This window comes from Corvus hawaiiensis, chromosome 2 (assembly GCF_020740725.1).
Source record: "Corvus hawaiiensis isolate bCorHaw1 chromosome 2, bCorHaw1.pri.cur, whole genome shotgun sequence".
Classification (NCBI taxonomy): domain Eukaryota; kingdom Metazoa; phylum Chordata; class Aves; order Passeriformes; family Corvidae; genus Corvus; species Corvus hawaiiensis.
Window position 1 is genome coordinate 92,119,479 of NC_063214.1, and position 21,764 is coordinate 92,141,242.

The following is a 21,764-nucleotide window of genomic DNA, read 5'->3' on the forward strand; positions in this document are numbered from 1 at the left end:
ATGAGCAGAGATATGCCATAATTCCTAATGTACAACTGTCAGGAAATCACTCATGTAGATTTATTCACTGAACAGTTGGTGAGGAAACTGATTCTGAACAGGGAGCTAGAAATTTTAATTACGAGAGAGAAAAAAATTACTCAAGCACCTCAGACTGGTCAAGAAGCGCCTTTGATGCTCTAAAGATATGACCTGAAATTAACAGATTAATGCAGCATAGTGTTTCTGAATTCAAATCCTGGCTCCTGCCCCAATTTTCATCCCGTATCACTATTGCTGACTTTCTTCAAAGTAATAATGATGTCAAAAAACAACTGTATTACATCTGCACTTCTGGAACAAAACAAAGGAAGATTGAAGACAAAAGACAATATCCCTCAAGCAACAGCTTGTTGACCAAAGGAAGTTCATACAATGTAGAAGAGAAATATTCCTCCCTGTCAAACCCTGGTCTCGCTACCACTCAATGCAATGGCAGAACTCCTATTAATTTCTAGTGGAGGATGTGCAGTGAATAACTCAGATGGAAGTGGTAAACCATAAGTGACATAATCACTCAGGAACTGTCTCTGCCTCAAGTGACCTAAATGACAGGAAAAAATACAGTGAGAAGCATTAATTTGGAGTTTCGTAAGAAGCCCTTACTTATGCTTCTGTGTTAACTTCCATCTCCAGAGCAAAGTTATGGAACAGTTTCATGTGTCACTCTGTATGGGGTCACCTGTGGCACAGACATCAGTACACAGAACTGGGGGTTCAGTCTTCACGCTTTTGCACTCAGCTTTGACACCAACTCATCCTGGCTCTGCTTACTCTGGGCCTGTGGCCAGCCATGACTCTGTCCAGCCTTGGTCTGGGAATGGAATAAGGTGCACGATCCAGGTGTGCCATCCCATCCCCTGCCATCCTCCCACATAATTTTCCATCTGATCCCTCAAATGGGACCACCAGCAAATGGGGCCAAGGGAAGCAGGCCTGTTCTGGCAGCAGCACCATCACAGAAGGTATCCCATCTGCCTTCACCTCAGCTAATCCCTTTTGTAACCAGATTTAAAATATTCTTTTCAGACACATCATTAATGCTTCTGAAGATCTTTGACACTCCCGAATGCAATAGATTACAGTACTAAAAAACACAGCATTTTTTGTTTATTGATAAGAATGCAACTGGGTATTATCAGAAGCTATATTCTCTCTGAGCAGAGGTGGTGGGAAAAAAAAAGACCTGCTGTGTTTCAGAAGATGTCAGCTCTGTGTAGAGGTTGTTCACAGACATTTAGGCACCCTGTGTGAGCGTGAGGTTTTGCCTCTTCCACCTCCCACAGAAGCTACGTGTATCCACAAGCCCAGATTTGTGCCCTTTGCAATACTGCTTATGGGGGGAAAAGGGGTAATGCGTTTTCCTCCTGGGACAGTGATATCACATCTGTGAAGGTGGTGATGCACCACCATCATCTAAATTTTTTTTCTCATGGGAGAGGACAAGCTTCTTTAGAAATAAGCACACCATGCAGTTTGATTCTTTTTCAGGGGTGTACTCTGGACACAGGTCCATTTCTACCCAAGAGCAGAAACTGCATGGGAAGGAAGGCTGTCCTGAGGCGTCCTGGTGGGAACAAACACACTACAGAAAAACAGTAACATTTTGGGCCCTGCTCAGCCATCTCTAACCAACTGAAAGATCTTGCATGCAGACTTTGTCATAAATTATGATTGCTGCTTATGGTATTTTTCAAACTGTCTCACATTGCACTTGATCCTCCCATGAGGACAAAAATTTAGACCGTGACTAACTCCTTTTCGGTGAGTTTCCCAAAGCATAATTTCATTCCTTTCTCTTCAGGCTTCCACATAATTCTTTTCTCAGACTCTGTCACTGTTATGGAGCCCAGTTCATTCTTATGTCTTCTCCATCTATGTCTTTTTAACTCTTCCTGCATGCTAAACATAAATGATTTGGTGTAAGGAAGACAATTCATTATCTGCTAATGGCATTTTCCCAACTTGCCTTCTCACATTGCACTTGGTCCTTCATCCCATGCCTTTTTTCTAAACAGCATACTTCTGCTCTGGACTGCTACTTCCATGAAATCAGAAATTAACCAGCTAATATATTTTATTATTTATCAGATGTCTCTGATAATATGCTTTCTTATCTCTGATGTCCCTGAGATTGTAATTAAAATCAGAAAAGGCCTCTTGGAAAATATTGCAGAACTGCCAAATCATGGTCATTTTATACACTTATAACACTTGTTTTGATTGTATTTGTGATCAATAATCTCACAGCTGTCTTCCCCTTTTCTACTTCAGGTCTCAAAGTTTCAGCAGCCACATAAAGTTGTACCTGCCTCTGTGTTTGACTGCAGTTGTACAACCACCCTTAAATAAATGCAAGATTTGATTAGCAATAGATTATGCTGCTGGTATTTGAATACTAATAATCTCTAGCATGTGTAAGAAAAAAAAATCACCTTCAGCATCTTATTTCAAAGCAGTTACAAAGCAGAGAGTCTTCCACCCCATCTCTCCTTAAACATCTGTTAGTGGTAAGAGCTAACAAGAAATGCTCCTGGTTTTCTTCTCTTTCCAGCTACATAAGCTTCCCTTACAGCCATTTGCAGTAAACACAGAGGAGTATGAATAGCATTTTTTGGCTCTGAGAGAAAATGCTGGTTCTCAATATTCCTGACCTTGTGGCTCACTGGCTTGAATTATTTTTGTATATTTATCTTCTGAATAAAACGTGGTGAAGAGAGACTTCATGTCGTGCCTCCATTGCTCAGAGAAACATGCTGGTGGGGAGGGTATGAGGGAATTTGGAAAACAAAATGCTTGTAAGGAGCAACCTCAGCCTTTCTGGCATGCTGGTTTTGACCCATGAAGTAAAAAAGGTACCATATTTCAGAACATGCGACTGTTATATATAAAATACAATTAAGAGATTTGGAATGACATGAATATATAATGTACACATTTCTTTACAGATGCATTTTTCTCCAGACAGTCCGGTGCCTGCTTTAATTTGGAAGCTATCCATTTTCATACAAAGTTAACCAAGAGTGACAGGAAATCAGATGCTCACGTTACATATCTTTTCTGAACTTAAAAAAAAAAAGCCTCCTGTTAATTACTTTTCTAGGAAGCTATTTTGTGATACCACAGGGATAGATCTTCCAAATTCAGAAGTGCTACAGAAATGACAACTTTACAACACACAGTGTGAATAAGGTATGTTACCTGCAGATGTTTAAATGTGTATTTGTCTTCATTTATTGTTATGTGACTATGTGACCAATAATAAAGAATTTAACTGCTTCTGGCCTGGCTGGATGAATTTACATTTACTGGAGATCTGACCTCTTTAACCTTATACATCAGGCGGCACATATACATTATTTATTTAGCTAGAATTAACAGCGATCTGTGAAGCTCACTGTATTTTCCTTTAGTTCTCTTGCTCATCAGTCATACCTGACCCCTGTGAGTATGTTCAGTGGTAGCACTTTCATGTCATTCTGATTCATGAAAGACTGGGAAACTATAGAACAAAGAAGTTAAATAGTTTCCATAGATTTTTTTGTTTTAATTTAAAATATCCTAAACCACCTTTACATCCTACATGATCCCTTATAGATTGCTGTGAAGACTAAGAGTAGACAGAGATAGCCTATCTTGCTGTAATTATTGGAAAGGAGAATGTGAGCTGGTATTAATATAAGTACTCTGCAGAAGCAACAGGGGCTTGGACTCCTCACCTGACTGCACACTGACACAACGCTCCAGCATCGTGCAGTGGGAGGTCTGGGAAATAGAGTGTGTCTAAGTATTTCCCCAGTAATCTGAACTCCACAGCAAGCCCACCCTCGCTCTCTCTCTGTACCCCGACCCTCTCTAAGCACTCTTTTGTTTATGAAGCCATGAAGCAGATGGAGAGAAGATGCTCAGCCAAAACTTCACACGGAGGACAGTTTCTTGTGCTGGTGGGAGCGCCGTGCTCCAGCACACAGCTCCTGCAACCACGTCCAGAAACGTCTGCTTTCTCCAACTGCTGAATACCTTACAGGCCAGGAAGAAATCCATGCTAATGGGGCCAAAGGTGGAAAAGTGATAGCAATACCATGTATCTTTTCAGGCACATTTTGCAAAGGACATCTATTAGACTACTTTGTTTCTGGTCAGGAGGACTTTTATTATATGCAGTTATCATCATAAGCACTACAATGGATTGAAAAAAATCAGACAAAATGTGCAATTAAAATCTGGGGTTTGTAATTCCAGAAATCTTATTTCCTTCATCAATAACTTTAGTGCTTACCACAGGGAACTAAAGAAGCAATTAAACAGGGTTGTGGACATTTTTATGCATGCACTCTTGTATCAGCTCCAGAGCTGATTCATAAACCAAGCCACTCACTCTGGGCGGTTAAAAACAAAAAGGCAAGACGAATTCAAGTTTCTCACAATTAATCATATTCTTACATCCACTGAGCTTTCCTTACTCCAAAAGTGGCTATTTTTCCAACTTTAGAAAAGATGGAAAGACCAGTTTTATCAAAGGGAGGATCCGATTTAGGAGAGACCCAAATTAACTGCACAAAGTATGTTTTCAATAATTAGAAAAAAACAACCTCAGGGAAAACTTGCAAAAAAACCAGGTGCAAACATTAAGGAATGTTCTTGAAAATCGTAAGTTTACATCTAATTTCATTGTATTTTTCTCTGATCATAGTCATCCTACCAATGAAAAACAATGAGAAACAAGTGATTCACCATAGCAACAAACACACAGCACATACCATATGGTAATCAGTCCATACAGAAGACTTTGGAGACTATGATTCTATTAAATTTTTTTTCGAAAACCTATAGATAACTTTAGCCAGTGGTTTACCAGAAAAAAAATATATACATATAGACAATTCAAAAGAGAAAAGAAACTTGTTTAACTGAGGGGAGAAACAGTAAAAGTAGGAAGCTCTAAAAGTAAAGTAAAGGTGTCTAAATAGCATTTCCCTTCTACAAGAGCTGTCATGGAAGAATAGCCAGAGAGATTAGGCCCACTCTGTTCACTGAAGCTGCCCTCGCACACAGTTGTTGTGTGCCTTGGCGGCTGCAGAATGTGAGAAAGGCAAAGGCTTGCATCATGACTTGAAAACTATACAAAAAAAAAAAATCCCTTCACATTGTGGTCTCCAATGTGTTTGTTAAGAGCATTTCCAATACTACTTTTTTAATACACTCTTTCTTTGCAGTCCTACTCTGTTGAACTCTGCTACATAAATATAGGCAGTAATGCACAGCCCTCCCACAGAAACACTCGAAGGTCCTGAATAACCCATGACTAGCAGGGAGCTTTGCACCACACTGCTCTTGTTGTGAAGTTCTTCCTGTTTAACATGGGAAAACATTCTTTATTTGTGGGGAAGGTCATTGCAGGGATGAATTGATCTGTGTCCTCTTGTAAATGCAGCATGAACATCAGGGAAAGAAAACATCTACAACTGGCTCGTACTTACAAGTACTCAAGTGCTGTGATTGCTAACTGGCTTCTCAAGCAGTGCAATTCTTCAGTGAAGTCGATAAATGGTAGAGGAGTATCAACACACTTAATTCTGCGCTTATGTCTCCAGCGTCTTCGGGCGCATCCTGAAACGGTGGCGGAAGAAGTCTGGACCCTTTTGCTAATGCATTCAATCCCTCCCTCCCTTTTTATCTAAAAAGCATCTTTGACTGTGCTTTTATTTTCATTTCTGCCTTTCTGGGCCAGAATTGAACACCCTGGGAAGCAGAGAAAAAAAATCGGAATTCTACTCTTAGTCCTGCAACAGTTCAAAAGGCTCCACTGCAGCCAGGGGCATGTGGCATTATGCCTCTGAGGAAAAGCACTTACTCAGATGTCCTCTAAATGCTTTTCTCTCCTCATGAGATACTGTTTCCCATCTACTGTCCCACAGATCCAGATATGTGGTATTTCCAGAGGAAGCATGCACTCATAATGACTACCTTCCCTATTTAGTTTACACTGGACCTTCTGTTCTCAAATGAGACGTATCAGCACATGAACGTGCATCTTCAATGTTAAACTGGAATGGAACTGCTTATTATACATGCATCTTCTTAAAAGAGGCTGATTTTGATCAAATTATCAACATTGAGGCCAAACTATGAACAGTTTTTTCAGGGAGAGGAAAGAGTTGTGGGGTGTTTTTGTTTTCCATTAATATGTGGGGATAGAGCTGATAGGCGAAAAAAAGATTGCAGATTTAAAGGACACTTGCTAGCGTGTGTGCCAGATGCTGATAGCTATATATAGCCACTCAAAGGAGAGTGACTGCAGAGAGTATCTTATCCAGGCAAACAGGAATTCGCCTGAGTAAGATCAGGGCAAAAATAAAAAAAAACAATAAAAAAAAACCAACCCCAAACTCAACCTTTAATCTATGGTGCATTACTTCTGCTGCAGAAGAAGTTGTGTAAGTACTCCATGCAGTGAATAAGAAAGAACATGTCCTCATGATGACCTCACCTACATTTCACATAAATGCATTTCCAAATTTAACAAAACCAAATCTTCCCTTTTACCATTAGACTGATAGTCATTCTTGAATACAACCTCTATTTCTTTGCTCCATAACCCTTAAGAGAAGTAAGCAAAGGACAATAGATAAGGCTTCTTCAATGTAATAAAAAAGCAGCATGCAGCCTATGAGATGAAATTCAAAAACAGAACTTGGATATAAAGGACATGATTTGCCATCCTAGGTTTTTCTTATTGTTTCACTCAAGAACATTTTAGAAAAGAGAGGCACTTGATTTCCCTGCCTCTTTTCCTCTATACCCTGGTATCAAATTTTTCTTCCCTTTTATCCAATACAGTGGGTTTTTACCTACAGTAATATAATTTCTAAGTAGTTCAAAATGTGAAATAGCAGTACTTGAGATGACGAGCTATCATTTCTACAGAGCACTATGATAATTTTGGAACGACCAGGAGGTTGGGTATGGATTCTAATTAACACTGATGAACCTGGCTACTGAAGATTAAATTCCCAAATGAGTAAATGCTACCTTTCTACACACAGGTCTATCCAAATTATTCTCATCAAAACAATTAAAAAAATTTATAAGCTTCAGTCTGTGTCAAGGTATTGAAGGCTTTCCAAAACTGATTAAAAATATAAAATGAGGTATTGAACTGCATTAAAAATCAACCTTTTTCGTGTATTGAAAAGTAATGGTCTATAATTTGTATTCAAGAGATCTTATTTCCAGTGAATAATAATTGTACTGCAGCCAACTCTGCGCCCTGTTTGTCTGAAAACCTCATGGAATGTACACAAGAGGGTTTTGTATCCTGCTGATGACACTGACACACATACTTTGTGCGACACTGCATCTTATTCTCCAGTCCTTTACTTCATTATGTGTTTATTTTTTCACTGATGGTTCTTTCAAACTGGTATACACAAATGGAAGTGCATACGTATCACAGAACAGTTTGGATTGGAAGGGATATTAAACATAATCTAACTTCAACCCCACTAGCATGGGCAGGGACGCCTTCCACTAGACCACATTTCTCAAAGCCCCATCCAACCTGGCCTTGAACACTTCCAGAGATGGGGCATCCACAGCTTCTCTGGACATCCCTTTCTAGTGTTTCACTACCCTCAGAGTAAAGAATTTCTTCCTAATATCTAATCTAGACCTACCCTCCTTCAGCTTCAAGTCATTACATCTTGTCCTATCACTACACACCCTTGTAAAAAGTCCCTCCCCAGATTTCTTGTCGGCTCCCTTTAGGTCCTGGAAGGTGCCATAAGGTCTCACTGGAGAGTCTTCTCTTCTCCAGGCTGAACAGCCCCAACTCTCCCAGCCTGTCTGCACAGGAGAGGTGCTCCAGCCCTCTGATCAGCTCGGTGTCCCTCCTCTGGATTCACTACAGCAGGTCCCCATCCTTCTTATGTTGGGGGCCCCAGAACTCGTATTAGATAAACTGTTAAGACTCTGGCAAGGGGGGATACCAGCTCCTGAGTAAGGGGAGGGATAACCTTAGCAACAATACACGCTGGATGCTAGCTGGCTGGACATGAGCTCTTCAGAGAAGGACCTGGGGGTTCTGGTGGACAACAAACTGACCAGGAGCCAGAGAGGCCTCACACTGCTGTCTACATGAACCCCTAGAGCACAGTGACTGCCCTATCTAGCCCACCTCAGCCACGCACCTTTTATTTTAGCAGACACAGAGCTTCATTTCACCACCAGCACTTCAGGTACCCTACCCAAGCCCTCTGCCCCTTTCCTTTCCTGGTTGCTCTTAAGCAGCTTTCTGCCACTCTCGTTTCTGTTTCCATGTAGCTTCCAGGCACTGCTGTAGCCTCCTTGTCAGCCTGCTTTCCCTCACAATCATCCTGTATGTAATTTCTACTCTTCCCACTGTCACTGGGGATACTAGGGTCTTTCCTGGCCAACACCTTTAGCCTCACTCTGAACAACAGAGGCCTCATTTTGCCTGCAAACATTCACAGGACCATGGCACCTTTTGTGCTGCAAGTAGCTTAAAACTTCCGGCCCTAAGAGAGGATGGCAAACATTTGATGCAAAGGAGAAAATTTATGAGTTTAAAAGCGGAAATTTTAAAAAAAGATGGGAATTCTTACACAAGTCTACCAGAAGACTTATGATACAGATAATAGGAATGGAAAAACATTTTGAAATTAAAAGAAGTATGACTGAAAATCAAAGGGCGGGTGTATTAGGTAACACTGAATAAAATACTTTCAGTCTTGGCCAATATTTCTTCCTGTGGCAATATCAGTGGGTTACAAGCTTCCACTTGTGCCACTTGGGATGGAAAAAGTTAGAACAAAGAAAATATTAGGATAAATGAAAAAAAGCTGGTCCATTGTCTTTCATTCATCTTTCAGATCTAAACATTGTCTTTCATTAGCTCCAGTTTCAAATCCCAACACCGATAGTACTTTTCTTCTTAGAAATTTGTCATCATTTTTCATAATAATCTTTTTAAACCACCAGACAATGGTTTTGGTCCATGTCCTTCAACTTCAGTTAAATGTTTATATTCTATATTTGTTATCAAATGCTTTTTCATTAATACTGCATCACATAAAATCTGTGAGAAATTGGTGAATATTTTAGTAGGTAACCTGCAGTCTACTCTGTCCTACTACAGTCTACACTGCCATCAGTATCTAAATGAGTTAGTTTAAAGTGATCTCAGCTATGTCTCCTAGTCTAGAAACTGCAGTATAAACTTATGCAGCAGCATGGATTACATACGACAAATTTAATCTTTCTTTCGGGGGTTAGGCAAATTGGGAATGCAAATGGTAAATCCTGAATTTCAGACAAACAAATGATTGCCTATCAGAACTCTTTCCAAACTAGTCCTTAGAGTATTGCATACATGCAAAGGGGGGAAATTTGAAAGAGTCAGATAATTGCCACAGGCATCTTTAATTCTAACAACACTTCCCACTTGCAGATAGAAGCACAAGTCTGAAAGAGGTAATAATAGCTAAATGGATATTAGTATCTGCCATTACCTGATCTATCTGCAGAATTACAGCAGTTCGTGAGTGCTAAATTTGCTTATAAAATCTGGCTTAAAAGCCTAAAACAACCTCTTTTCAGGAACAACATATCACCTGCATGTTGTTTGGAACTGATGGAACTTTCACTCAGAGAAAAATCACAGAAGTAGTTGCTTCCAAAGAGATTTCTTTCCCAAACCAAATCCAAGGGGGAATACAAGAGTCAACTCCATTTCTGAAAAGCAGGCATTAAGAGGCCAGAGAACTCTACCAAAAATTAACTTTTTCCTCACCTTTAACAATGCCAGAAACAAAATTTTAAGACTTAAAACATCTCAAGATGCACCACAGCTGTGAAAAAAGAGTAAAGAACCATTGCCTCTTCTCTGAGAAAGACACAGTGATTCAGTCAAATAGAGTCTGATATAAATACTGTAAATTGTTAAAGTCATGGGAGCTCTATCAATTTGCACAAGAGGATGATGTGACCATCTTCATATTGGCATACAGGCCTTTGAATACACCCTTGAACAATAAATCACCCTTTATTCTGCCAAAACGAATCACTTCCTTCCCATCAAAAAAGACCAAAGAGTCAAAAACCAGAAAATCTCAAAGTGGTAAAGCAAAGTGTCCTCCTGGCATAAGAAGAGAAAATATACATGTGAAATAAATGAATATACACTAAGTCCAATCAGACATATTTTATATCTATTGCTGATAAATAAATGTTGTCTAAAAGCTTTTTCAGACATGTTCTCATACTTGTAGCATGGCCAGGTGTATTGGGTCAACCCATTACACCAGGTTTCTACAGATAGAAATTCTTTAAGAAGGAAACCACAGTCTTCTCAGAAATTAGCTTGAAACACAAACAGATACTATGAACTAAAATGAGAGTATCATTGCTGTATTCTTCTCTATTCCACAGCTTTCATATTGTACAGGTAATTTATTTAGATTGTGAAACTACTTCGACATTGAGGATGGCAGAACTACTTCTGGTCGCATGCACTTCATTTAATCTTTGCCAAAGAGAAAGAAATCAATGAAATATGAACAGTAAGAAGCAATACACCTGCCTAGGGAAAAAAAAAATCCAGACTTTATGGAGGAGCACTCAGGAAAGAGTCAGTGAAATAATAAATACTACTAGAAAATGTGCCATTGTGGGAAGTGTTTGGGTCCTGAAGACAGTGAGCATTTTGCTGTTGAGATACCTTTAAATTACTGTGAGGCTGCTCTTTGCAATATACTACGTCAATGTTACCAAAAAAATCAACATGCAAACCAATATGTTAAAAACATGTAAAGAGGCAGGTGCAATAAGGCATCATCCATCCATCCAGCTATGGGAGTATGTCATAAGAAGTATAAAAACACTTACTTCTTCTTGCTTAGGAATGCTGAACTTGGTGATCTTTGACTTGGTCCTGGCCGAATCAGGCTTGCTGGAAGGCACTCCCCTATACGACTTGGTCGTCTCTGCTGGTAACTTCAGCTTTGGAGACTCATCAGGAGCCTGGTCTTGACCGTCCATTGGCCTTACATAAGCTGTTGGCTTCTGCTGACCCAGACTGGGCTTTGAAGCAAGAGAGGGTGGGAAGTTTTGGACGCAGTGTGCCCCACCATGCTTTGCTGGCCTCTCTTGGACTTGAGTTCCTCCTTCTGAGCTACAACTGAGCTTTGCTGGTTGCTGCACTCTATTGATGTTGTCTCCTAATGTGGCCCTCAGCGAGCTTTGCTGGGCAGTATTGGAGGAGGAGGAGGAAGAAGAGGTGGAGGAGGAAGAGGAGGAGGAGGAGAAGGAGGAGGAGGAGGAGGAGGAGGAGGAGGAAGAGGAGGAAGAAGAAGAGGAGGAGGAGGAGGAGGTGGGACTTGATGCATAGCGTTTTAGTTTCTCCAAATTGGATTTTTGGTTTGCCAGTTTGAAGTCACCCTTGTGTGACTCCAGCGACCGGTGTCCGTGTTTGCTTGCTCTCTGCTGGCCTTCTGAAGCGCCATTATGCCCGGCCTTCTGCCAGCCCATTGTGGTACTTTTGCTCTGCTGGGCAGCTAGAGATGCTGGTGTGGAAGAAGTAGTGCTGGAAATGGGAGGAGGAGGTGGTGGTCTCGAGTCTGCGGTAAGATGTTCATCAGGCTTGGGGAGAGGTGTCTGAGGAACCCCAGGTTTTGGAACCCCAACGAGATGGCTCTGGTTTGACCGGTCAGTTAACAAGTCTTTCATTTCATCATAGTTGCCCAAGGTATTCTGGATGCGATTGGAAAGCTCATCCCCCTTGTTAGTCTGCAAAACAAAAATCGAGTGTTCTGCAACAGTCAACATAAGAAAAACAAAACTCCCTTCATGCTTCTGCTGAAATCCTTACTGAAGTAAGACTGCCTTATGCAGCAGTGTTGAGGGATGAAATCGAAAATCCTTATTGTCTCTGAAGACACTTGTCAACATCTTAAATCTACCCTGAACTGGAAAAGCTATAAAGGGCCTTAGAGTATATAAAAAAAGAAATCTATCACTGATACCATGCTGTAGTTAAAGTATATTACCTGGAAACTGGAAAATTTATTACTGCAACTGCACAGAATGGTTTGGATTAAATCTGACCATGATAAAACTTTTCCTGTAGCCCAATGCAAGCTCTCCTTCCGTCATGCATGAAAGCACTGCATTCCAAATTTCTTCCCCTGCCTGCATAAGTTTGCATAACCATCCAGGAAGCCACACAACATCCCATGCAAGCACTGAATGGATTTGTCAATGTAAGCCAGCCAAATGCTCTGAGGTGACTTGAAAACAGCTTGTGGGAAATGGGAAAAGTACAGATTATGTCCCTTCTTTGAAAATGCTCTGACAGGGTGCTCATTCCAGGGCACTCTCCTCTTGTAAAAAAAAAAAGGTGAAGAGAACCCTTGCCAAATTCTTCAAATTTCTCAGTGCTTGCTGTGCATAGCAGGGGGAATACAGCCACCCTTCCTCCCCTTTAAGATTAATTATTGTCTTAAAAATGACCCATTTACTTCCTGACTGAAAAGGCAGAAGCTTCACAAAGAAATAAAACAAGCAAATAAAAAATACTGGAAAAGATTGAAAATTCTTGCTTTAAAAAGACACTGTAAGCAAAAGGTTGTATCATTAGCATTTTTACAGCAGAGATTTTTTGAACCCTGCCAAGATTCAGGCATGTGATGTCCTTTGCTTTACGTTTTCAGAGGAAGACAGTAAGGAGGCAGTGGAGTTCTCCTTTCTATCTTCCAGACGTGAAGTCTGAATGGGAAAACTCCTGTTGGTTTCAGAAGGCCAAGCTTTCATCTCAAGACTCTCTGTTTTAGAGGAAAACAGAAAGAAGGAGAAAGAAGGAAGTATAGGAAGTGGAGAAGATCCTCTTAAATTTACACTAAAAAACCACAAAAGATGTAGCAACCACATCAGTTACTCTGGAAAACTGGGGTATGTAAGGGAAGGTATTTAAGGGAAACTCCCCAGTCTGGAATTGGTTTTTTTTAGGGTTTCCTAGTACAAAACCTGAACCTAGGCAAAAATGCACAGTAAATGAGTGCTGTGATTGCCACATGCAAACTTTTAGAGGACTACAGTGGAGGTATTCTTATATCTAACAGTAGAAGCAGTCCTGTTTTGCTTAAAGTTTTTCCCTGCAAATTTCAAGGGCACTACCTTGCAACATGTAAAATACATTACACCTAGCCTTCTGATATGTTTTTGTTACTCTGCTAACAGAGCTGAATATATGTCAGTAATATATACTGAAGGGGAGGAGGAAGGGAAGAACTCAGAAGTCTTGCATTCAAAACATTACATTGGAATCTTGGAGTGAGATGGCTCAAGGCTCAACCACAACAGCCTGATCTTCCCTCTGAACATGAGGCTGTTACTGTCACAAAGACAATAACCTGCTATAGAAAAAAATTTGAAGCATCGACTCACAGATTGCAACCTGCTTTAAAAAAGGGTGTTCCTTCACTTCACAGGAATCACATCAATGTCCTAAAGAAGAGGAAACTATTAATGAGGCTAATGATGCAGGAAGCACCACATATATCTGAAGAGAAAGAAGGCTGGAGATACACTCACGTGTCTCCTGAAGTCAATGAAATAACTTCTACACTTGGGCATCTCCTTGACCATCTCCACAGCAGAACTGTGTTCCAGAACACATAGAAAATTTTCCTTTTACCCAGTGCATCTCTTTATGCTTCCACTGGATCCTCCACCTTGTGTAGATACCTTGTAGAGAAGTGTTTTTTCAGCTTCCCTCTACGGAGGGAAATCTGCCCTTGGGCCTGTACTCATTATGATTCAGCCAGAGTGTGTATGAGGTTTCTTTCTCTGCCAGGAGCATGGCAACGATGACCACCAAATGGAATGGGGCCCCTGGCACCCACAAGTCTCCCACAGCATAAACATCTTGTGAGGACAGCTCTCTACCTGTCTGCCTCTAACTCCATGAACACAAACAAATCTGTGTGCAGGTTTTGCCCCTAAAAGTCCAACTTCCCTAAAAGGTCTATTTTTCCTGATGGCTGCTGTGTGGATGGAAAGGAAATAAAAGCTTCATTGCAGATTATCTGTAGACTACCAGTAGCTCAGAGAAGTCATTAGCTTGTCTTCTACATGGATGTGATGTGAAGGTCACGCATAGACATCTCATATTGAGACATCCCAGATAAGAATAACAGCAGCAGACTGGTATCATGGCATATGCTGACAACTGGTCTGTTTTGTTTATTCCTTCAGAAAACACTGGGGACAACTTCAGGTGAGATATTGTGTTGAGCTCATCTCATACAGGAGGGCTCACCTACATCCTCTTGGGAACATGATGGGATCTGAGGTAACTTGTTACGAGCTTTAGTTTGTCCTATTACTTTATCTGAAATATTGCTGGCCTTATTTAAGCATTCCCACAGGGAAAACATGGTCAGAAAATGAATAAGTAGGAAAAGCATTTTGTGCAAATATGTCTAACTTACAGTGCTCTGATATTCTTCTGCAATGCAAGACAAATCCAAGCATTTGAAAATGGCAACATATAACACTTCTAAAAATAAACCGGATGGCTGCATGGAATGCCATCAGAATTTTTTTCTTCACTAAAAGTACCTACATAGTTAACGAAGCAAGGTATTCTGTCCAGAAAATATCCAGAACTAATTTCCTACTTTTTCACCCCCCTGTAAAAGAGATTTTATGTAAAAGATACTGGATTTCCTGTAATCCTTCATAGAGGGTTGCTATGGATACTTAGAACAGGATAAGGGTCAATCTGAAGAGTCAGAATTTTTGAGAAAATTCAATGTTACAGCAGTAGTGATACATGTCAAGGTGAGAGAGGACATAAGATTTAAGAGATATCCAGTCTGCCTTTGATTTTCAGATATGGTCTTCTGAGTGGCATATCCTTTGGCTCTAGCTCCTGTTTCTCAAGCTGTGAAGAGGAATACTGAATTTAATCAGAGCTTGCAGTCAATGTCTGCTATAACTTCATTACCCTCTGGAAACACCTAAAAGGTGAACACGAGCTTTAAAGGGAGTATGAGTGGGTCCCAGTTTTGCTTTTGCAGAAAGGTTTCCTCTTTTACAGTTAGGCTCTCTCCACTGTAAGATGAAAATGCCCAAGCCACAGCTCTTTCCCCACCCCACTGAAGGTCCACAAATACTTGGATGAGTTCAGAGAGCCCAGCGGTCCACTGCCAGTGTATACATGGCATTGAGAGTATGCCACTGAAAAAGTTTTGATGACCAATACTATCAGAATGACTGATCACCCCAAGCAACTCTGTCACACCAACATAGCTGTGGGTTATACTACTGTCCTGGGCTTTGCCTTTTCCCATGTTTTCTTGACGATGTTAGCTGTAGGATGTATTTCTGGAGCACCTTCTTTACACGTTTGTTCAAATTAGGGACACAGTGTTTAAAGATAAGAAGAAGGAATGGAGCCATTGCTCTGATTGCCTCATAGGATTATCCACTCAGTATCCTCTCTGCTTCTAGAGATGGCAATGATTTTTCATCCATTCCTATTAAAGCTGATGGAATTATACTGTGGTTGCACAGAGGTGCCTTCTGACATCCTAACTCAGAAACTACTGGTGTGTCCATGGCACATCATGTCTGTGTCATGACAGTCAATACACTGGCACAGAAGTAAAAATCAAAGTGAACAAAATATGCCAACGATACCACTTTTGTAAGTGATTTGAGCTTCAGTATTACCAACTTGAGGCACCACAGACAAAATAGTACCAGGGGCCCAGCAAAAGGCCAGGTTCTTTTTGTGTGCAGTCTATTTGACTGGACCAAATGGAAAATCATTAAGTCTTCACTGCAGCACAGCCCTCAAGAAACACCAAGACAAAGCTGTCTTATGCTTTCCAGGCTTTCTTCCATGGATTAGCCCTTGACTAATCTCATGATAGACATCTTCAAGTTGGTCATTGAGGAGTTCAAGACATTTGACATGGTTTCTGAATGCCTTTGTAATGAATCTGAAATCCGGGCAGCTGGAGGTCAGCTTCAAGGCAGGCAGAGCTGTGTTCCATCAAGGGACATGGTTTGAAAGTGGTAGATCTTTCTTTTTTATTAGGGACTAAATACAAGCAACAATCTGGAGGAAGAGCAAGCTAAAAGCTGACCCTGGAGCACAAGAATTAAAATGCAAGCATGGAAGTCAAAGCAGAAGCCAGGTGCCAGGTCCCAAATAGATCTCCTGGAAAGAGGCACTAAAGCACCCTAAGCAACAAGGGCAAGTGATGCTGCATTAAAGGAAAGGCTTCACAATGTGGTAGCCGTAACAGTAACTTGGACACTTCTGGAAAGGCGTAGCAGAAAATAGATGATGATGTTTTGATGCATACAGGCAGTCATTGGTTAAACTGAAGGAGAGGAGCAGCCCCTGTGGGATACTGCTCTAATCCTGTTCACAAGGGTTCCATTTTCAAGCTTCTGCAGAGTGTACAAGGCCCTGCTTGACCTTCTAACAGGGAGTGATGAAAGACAGTTGTGCCTCATCAAACTGCTGTTACCATGAGGAACACAGGGAGTTGGGACTCCTAAGCTACTTCTGCCTTCAGTGAGGGAAAAACATGTTTAGCAGACACCATTTCTTATTATTTTGGTAATGCTTATAAGGAAGAAAAAAAGTTATTTCACTACATTAACCTTGGCCAGGGCACAATGTTTAGTGTATTGCTTGATCTTCACACACTATTCTTACACAGTTGTTTTCTTCTAAGTATTGCAAAAAACAGGACACCTTCACCTTCACCTCCTAGTTTTAATTCCATCTCAAATATTGCTGGGATATTTCTAGTTTATTTCGCTCTTCTGTGCTGCTGAACACTAGAAGAAGCTTTTTACACATATATATATATAAATATATATAAAATTTGACTCTCTGTGAATCATGCATGTTCTCTGTGAATTTTGGGAAGCTAGCACTTGTGGGCGGGTGCTGAAACCTGGACAGTGCCTTCTGCAGGCTACATTTTTGTAGTGTGGAATAAATAAATAAACAAAGATTCGCCCAGCTGGGAAGCATCTACCTTGTACGGTTCACTGAAGAGGGAATAGCTCGTGTTAAACGCGCCATTGTCCTGCTGGGCCTCCTGATTTCTCCTTTCCCATTCTTTCCTTCGCAGCACGTTTCTATCTGGCTCATAGACACTGGAGTTAGAGAAAAAAAAAAAAAAGATAAATAGTTTTTTTAGAGTTAAAAATTAGAGGGCAACATATAAACCAGCATGCATTTAAAAGTTAAGAACTCTGTTTTGCAGACAGATGGCAAAAATAAGCACAAACATGAATCAGACGAATGCCAGTTCAAGTAGGCAGGGGAGGTTGAGGTCTCTGGGAATGCTGGTGCTTTCTGCACACAGAGAATAGATAATTAAATTCCTACAGAAAAATAAAAGAGAAATCACATGGCAGGATCTAGTCTGTACAGAACTTCTCTGCTTGAAATGTGACAAAGGAAATATCTAAGCAACTTTGACAAAGACTAAAAGTTCTCTTAAGGCAGATAGTAATTACAGCAGTGAGTAAATAGAAATTATGAACACATTCCCACTTATGACATATCCTCTGAGTGTTGTATGAAAATGCTCCTTTTTTTCACATGGATGTGTTTCTGTAGCGATTCTTTCATTAACTAGCTCCCTAAAGAGCTGTTAAAACTATATGCTGTAGTGGTTTCCACAGTTAGGTTGCTTCTTCTGATCTCTGCTTATCAGCTAAGTTGTGAAACTACTACTGAAACAATTCCTCTTTCTGATGGATTTGACACTACCACAACCACAGAACATGAACAAATGAATAGTGACACAACAGTGTATGTATGGCTAGTAGAGTGTAGCCAGAGAGAGAATAATAAATCACTGCATTACGCAACAGTATTAATTTTTAGAAATTAACAACTTTAGCTCCGATATAGACATTCAGAATAAAAATTAACTTTTTTATTTTCATAATTCCAGTTTAATACATGATAACATAAACCAGAGAATCCTTATTTTGAATTTCCACAGACCAACCTTTCAGGCTTGCACATTTCAGCTGATTATGCTTTATTCTCCTCACAAAGGAAGCCAATATGTCTAACAAAGTTAATGTGTTATTTCACGACAATGTAACAAGTATGCTGATTCCTATTTTGCTTAGCTCAGCTAATGTTTTTCTTCTGGCACTGTAAATCTGTAAAGTAGGAATATATATTAATGTCATGTAAGTGCACCATGTGTTAATAAGATAAACGTTGTCTTGCTAACCAGCTTCCCAGTTAGCAAAACATATGTTGCATTGGCTACCCACGTGATGCTACCTAGTACGCCTCAGGCAAGGCAGTCAAAAGGCCAACAGCTATCTGATTCTAATTCGAGACTTGAGAGAGCTGAAAATACACAGGATATGTTAGATGCTATTCGTATTTAAAAACAATGCCTCAACAGTCACTAAATGAACACAAAATCTTTTGCTTGCTTGTTGATGCTGGACTGCAGAGTACCCTTCTGATGGGCCTGAGGGCAGATGCCAGGGGCAAAGCATGGCTCTCAAACAGAGGGGTTCATTGTGAAACACAGGGTTTCAGTGCAGCAGGTTGGAGACAGTGTCCAAACACCATCTTGTTTACAACCACTTACAGGTGGTTGAGGGTTTTTGGGTTTTTATCCCATATTTTTCATGAGCGTTGCATGATATTCACACCAACATCCTCTCCTTGAAAAGCAGCATAATGAGGAGGCAATCGTAGGGGTGGAGTTTTGGGCATGGAAAATGCCTTCCTCCAAAAAGAAGGGAATGGTGAAGGCCTCTCCATGGGTTCCTGGGCGTGAGATCACCTGCTGGACATGCTGCACATGCTGCTGAAACCAGAGGCAGAGCAGTTGTTGACCGCTGTGAGAGCAGAGGTCTTCAGTTACTACATCGTGCCATCGAGCCTACTCCCATCAGCTGAGTCAATTAACAACCTGTGTCTAAAGCAGACTTTCTGCCATGCTGAAGAGCTGTTGTTAGGTTGGGTTTTTCTGGAGTTTTAAGGGATCAGGTTATAACTTCATCCTCAGCTACCTGGCCCCATCCAGAATCTCTTGACTCTTTGAGATGCTCTGCATTTGTACTCTAGCCTGCAGCCAAACAGAGATGGGCAGCTTCCCTGAGATTAATTATAATACTACTGGTCTCTACCCAATTTCTAGGAAGTAAACAAGTGCAACATTCTTCACTAGGCCTCATACAAACTTAAAAATTCACTGATGTGATACTCCTAAAGTGGAAGAACATTTTTATCCCTTTATTGGATGGAGATATATTTGATGAAGACATACAAGTCATCAGGTCTCTGAACCCCCTTCTCAAATGAGTTCACTGCTGGCAATGCAATACACAACCTGCAGTAATTCAGAATGATTATGCAAATGTCAGAACCGTGTGACAATGCCTAATAGGCCATCTATAAGCAGTAAGTTAGGAAGAGCTACAAGTCAAGAGTTGTGTTCCTTTGGTAATACCAGATGGCAAAATGTCTAGCATTTGTGAGGCTGCTCCTTATTTGCATTAACATTGCAGCAATCACATTTCCTTGAACGTATGTCACCAAATGTATTTATTTGTTTTGGTTCAAGGAGAATACTGCCAACTGCTATAATTTTCTTTATTGCAAACACTTCATTTAATGGAAAATGATTCTTTTTAATAGATTTCTCCTTTATTTTTTTTAAATTTGCAATTTAAAACAATCCCAGAGGTACACGTACCTTTTAATTGTTTATGGTATGTCTCCTTTCAAGAGCTAAGCCACAAAGAACAAGCTCATGAAAACCTCATGACTTTTTCCTCATTGCAGCATGTGTACATATGTGAGTCATATATGCATATATACGTGTAGTATGCATGCTCAGTTTTGTAAGACTTGGAATCAAAGACCATGCAAACACTCATCTCTCAAAAGTCAGTGTCATTTGTATTTGTTTCATACAGGTCAAATTCCAAAAGGTTGAATTTAAATAGTTTTTAAATGGTACACTGTTATTTTTAAAATGCTGCATCTGTTTCAAATTCATGCTTAAAGGACATGAACCAGAACATGAGCAACAAGTCAAACACTTGCAAAAGTTATATATGAATAAAGGTTGTATTATATAAATTAAATTACCTCAAATTTGGCACATTGCTTTTTTGATTTATCTCAGCCCTAAGATCTGCCAAGACACATACTGGATATACCAATGAATTGTGCCTAAGTGCCAGTGTCCCAGGCTCAAAGCACTTTCAGCACAACACCACCACCCCAGTCACAGCACCCCTACCTTCTCTGCTTCTTCCAGGATACTTGGAATAATTTCACTCCCAGATATTTGCCAGATCAGATTTCCAATGGATCGCTTAACATCTCAAGAGTAGGTATATTTAATGAATTTTGACCTGTTGTGATACCTTTTGGCAGATTACCTGGGCAGTCCCCAGTCTTTGGCCATGCACAAGGTGAGTGTGGCTCCCTGTGAGACCAGCCTGCACAGGATAGCCCAGGGTGCTGGTTCCTGATGGGAGGGCGGTAGTGGCACCAGCCTCCCCACAGAAGCACCTGCAGCTTTCTTCATGCTACTCCTGCCATTGGAAGGAACCACCTCCTTTAGTCCTTAATTAGAAATAGACAGAGATGGCTCAGGGGACAGCCTAGGAGCAGAGCAATAATTTTACCTGAAAAACCTGGGGCTGGATTTAATCTCCTACAAAGCCCAAAGAGTTATGTTGTCTCAAGCTAGGCTGAAAGAAATCATATAAAAAGCCTAGAGTTTTAAGCATTGAAAAATCTCCTTTTCTTTCCTTTTTTTTTTTTTTTTTCCTAAAGCACACTATTCCTGACTCAATTTGCCTCCCTCAGGTATCACTTTTTGGAGCAACTCAAATAAAAAGGTCTCATCTCCATGATGAACGAGGTGGTGACAGTGCACCAACATATCCTCCTGTCCTTCGGTTCAGGAACACCCAAATTTGCATTCAGAGGAAGATGTCCTTTTCCACAAACGAAGCACTGCACCTTCACAGAGGAATTACATGCCTTCGCAGGCGGATGGTGTGCATTAACGATGCTGCTTGACCTTTTCAGAAACCACAAAATTGCAGCATCACGAAGGGGAGATTCTGGAAGGGTACTGTTATTCTGTTACAAGATCACCATCCTCCTAACAGCTGGCATCTTTGAGGCTGTTAAAGACACAGGTAGGTAAATTGAGGGTAAGATTGCTTTCTTGGCATCAGTTTATTTTCTGGAAAAGGAAAGGGGCTGTGACCTAGCCAGCCCTACCAGCATGACAGAGGAAGGCGTTAGCATGTGTATACAGAGATGTGGTTGCAGTTTCTGAACTTGTTATCATTGGCAGCAACCTGCAATCTTACCTTTGCCACTCCAGACCCTCCAATATAATTTTCCAGTCCAAAGACTTAGCTCATTATTCTCTGAATTGTGAGGGCCTTGCAACACCCACATACACACTCACCTTCCTTCTCCCTCCCCACGCACATAAATACTGCGATATAAATTTAGCAGGAGTAGCTTGTTTGTTTGCAGTTAATGTTTTACCCAGGAGGCTGATCTCCTTCACCTTGGCAGCTACCTGTGGCACTTAGCACAAAACATTCAGAACCTGAAGTCTAGACATATTAATTACAAAAGCAGAGCTGATGCTTCATGC

At 40.7% G+C, this 21,764-nt stretch overlaps 1 protein-coding gene across 2 annotated transcripts in view; it reads right to left on the bottom strand.

Annotated features, from left to right (window-relative positions):
- Positions 1-21,764, bottom strand: part of AFF3 (AF4/FMR2 family member 3) — a 318,584-nt gene that overhangs the window by 251,435 nt on the left and 45,385 nt on the right. For both annotated transcript variants that reach the window (XM_048325652.1, XM_048325642.1), the window contains exons 2-3: positions 17,121-17,241; positions 10,945-11,844 (exon numbers count right to left, since the gene is read on the bottom strand). In XM_048325652.1, coding sequence (XP_048181609.1) covers positions 10,945-11,844; positions 17,121-17,241 — 1,021 coding nt within the window. The remainder of the gene's footprint in view (positions 1-10,944; positions 11,845-17,120; positions 17,242-21,764) is intronic.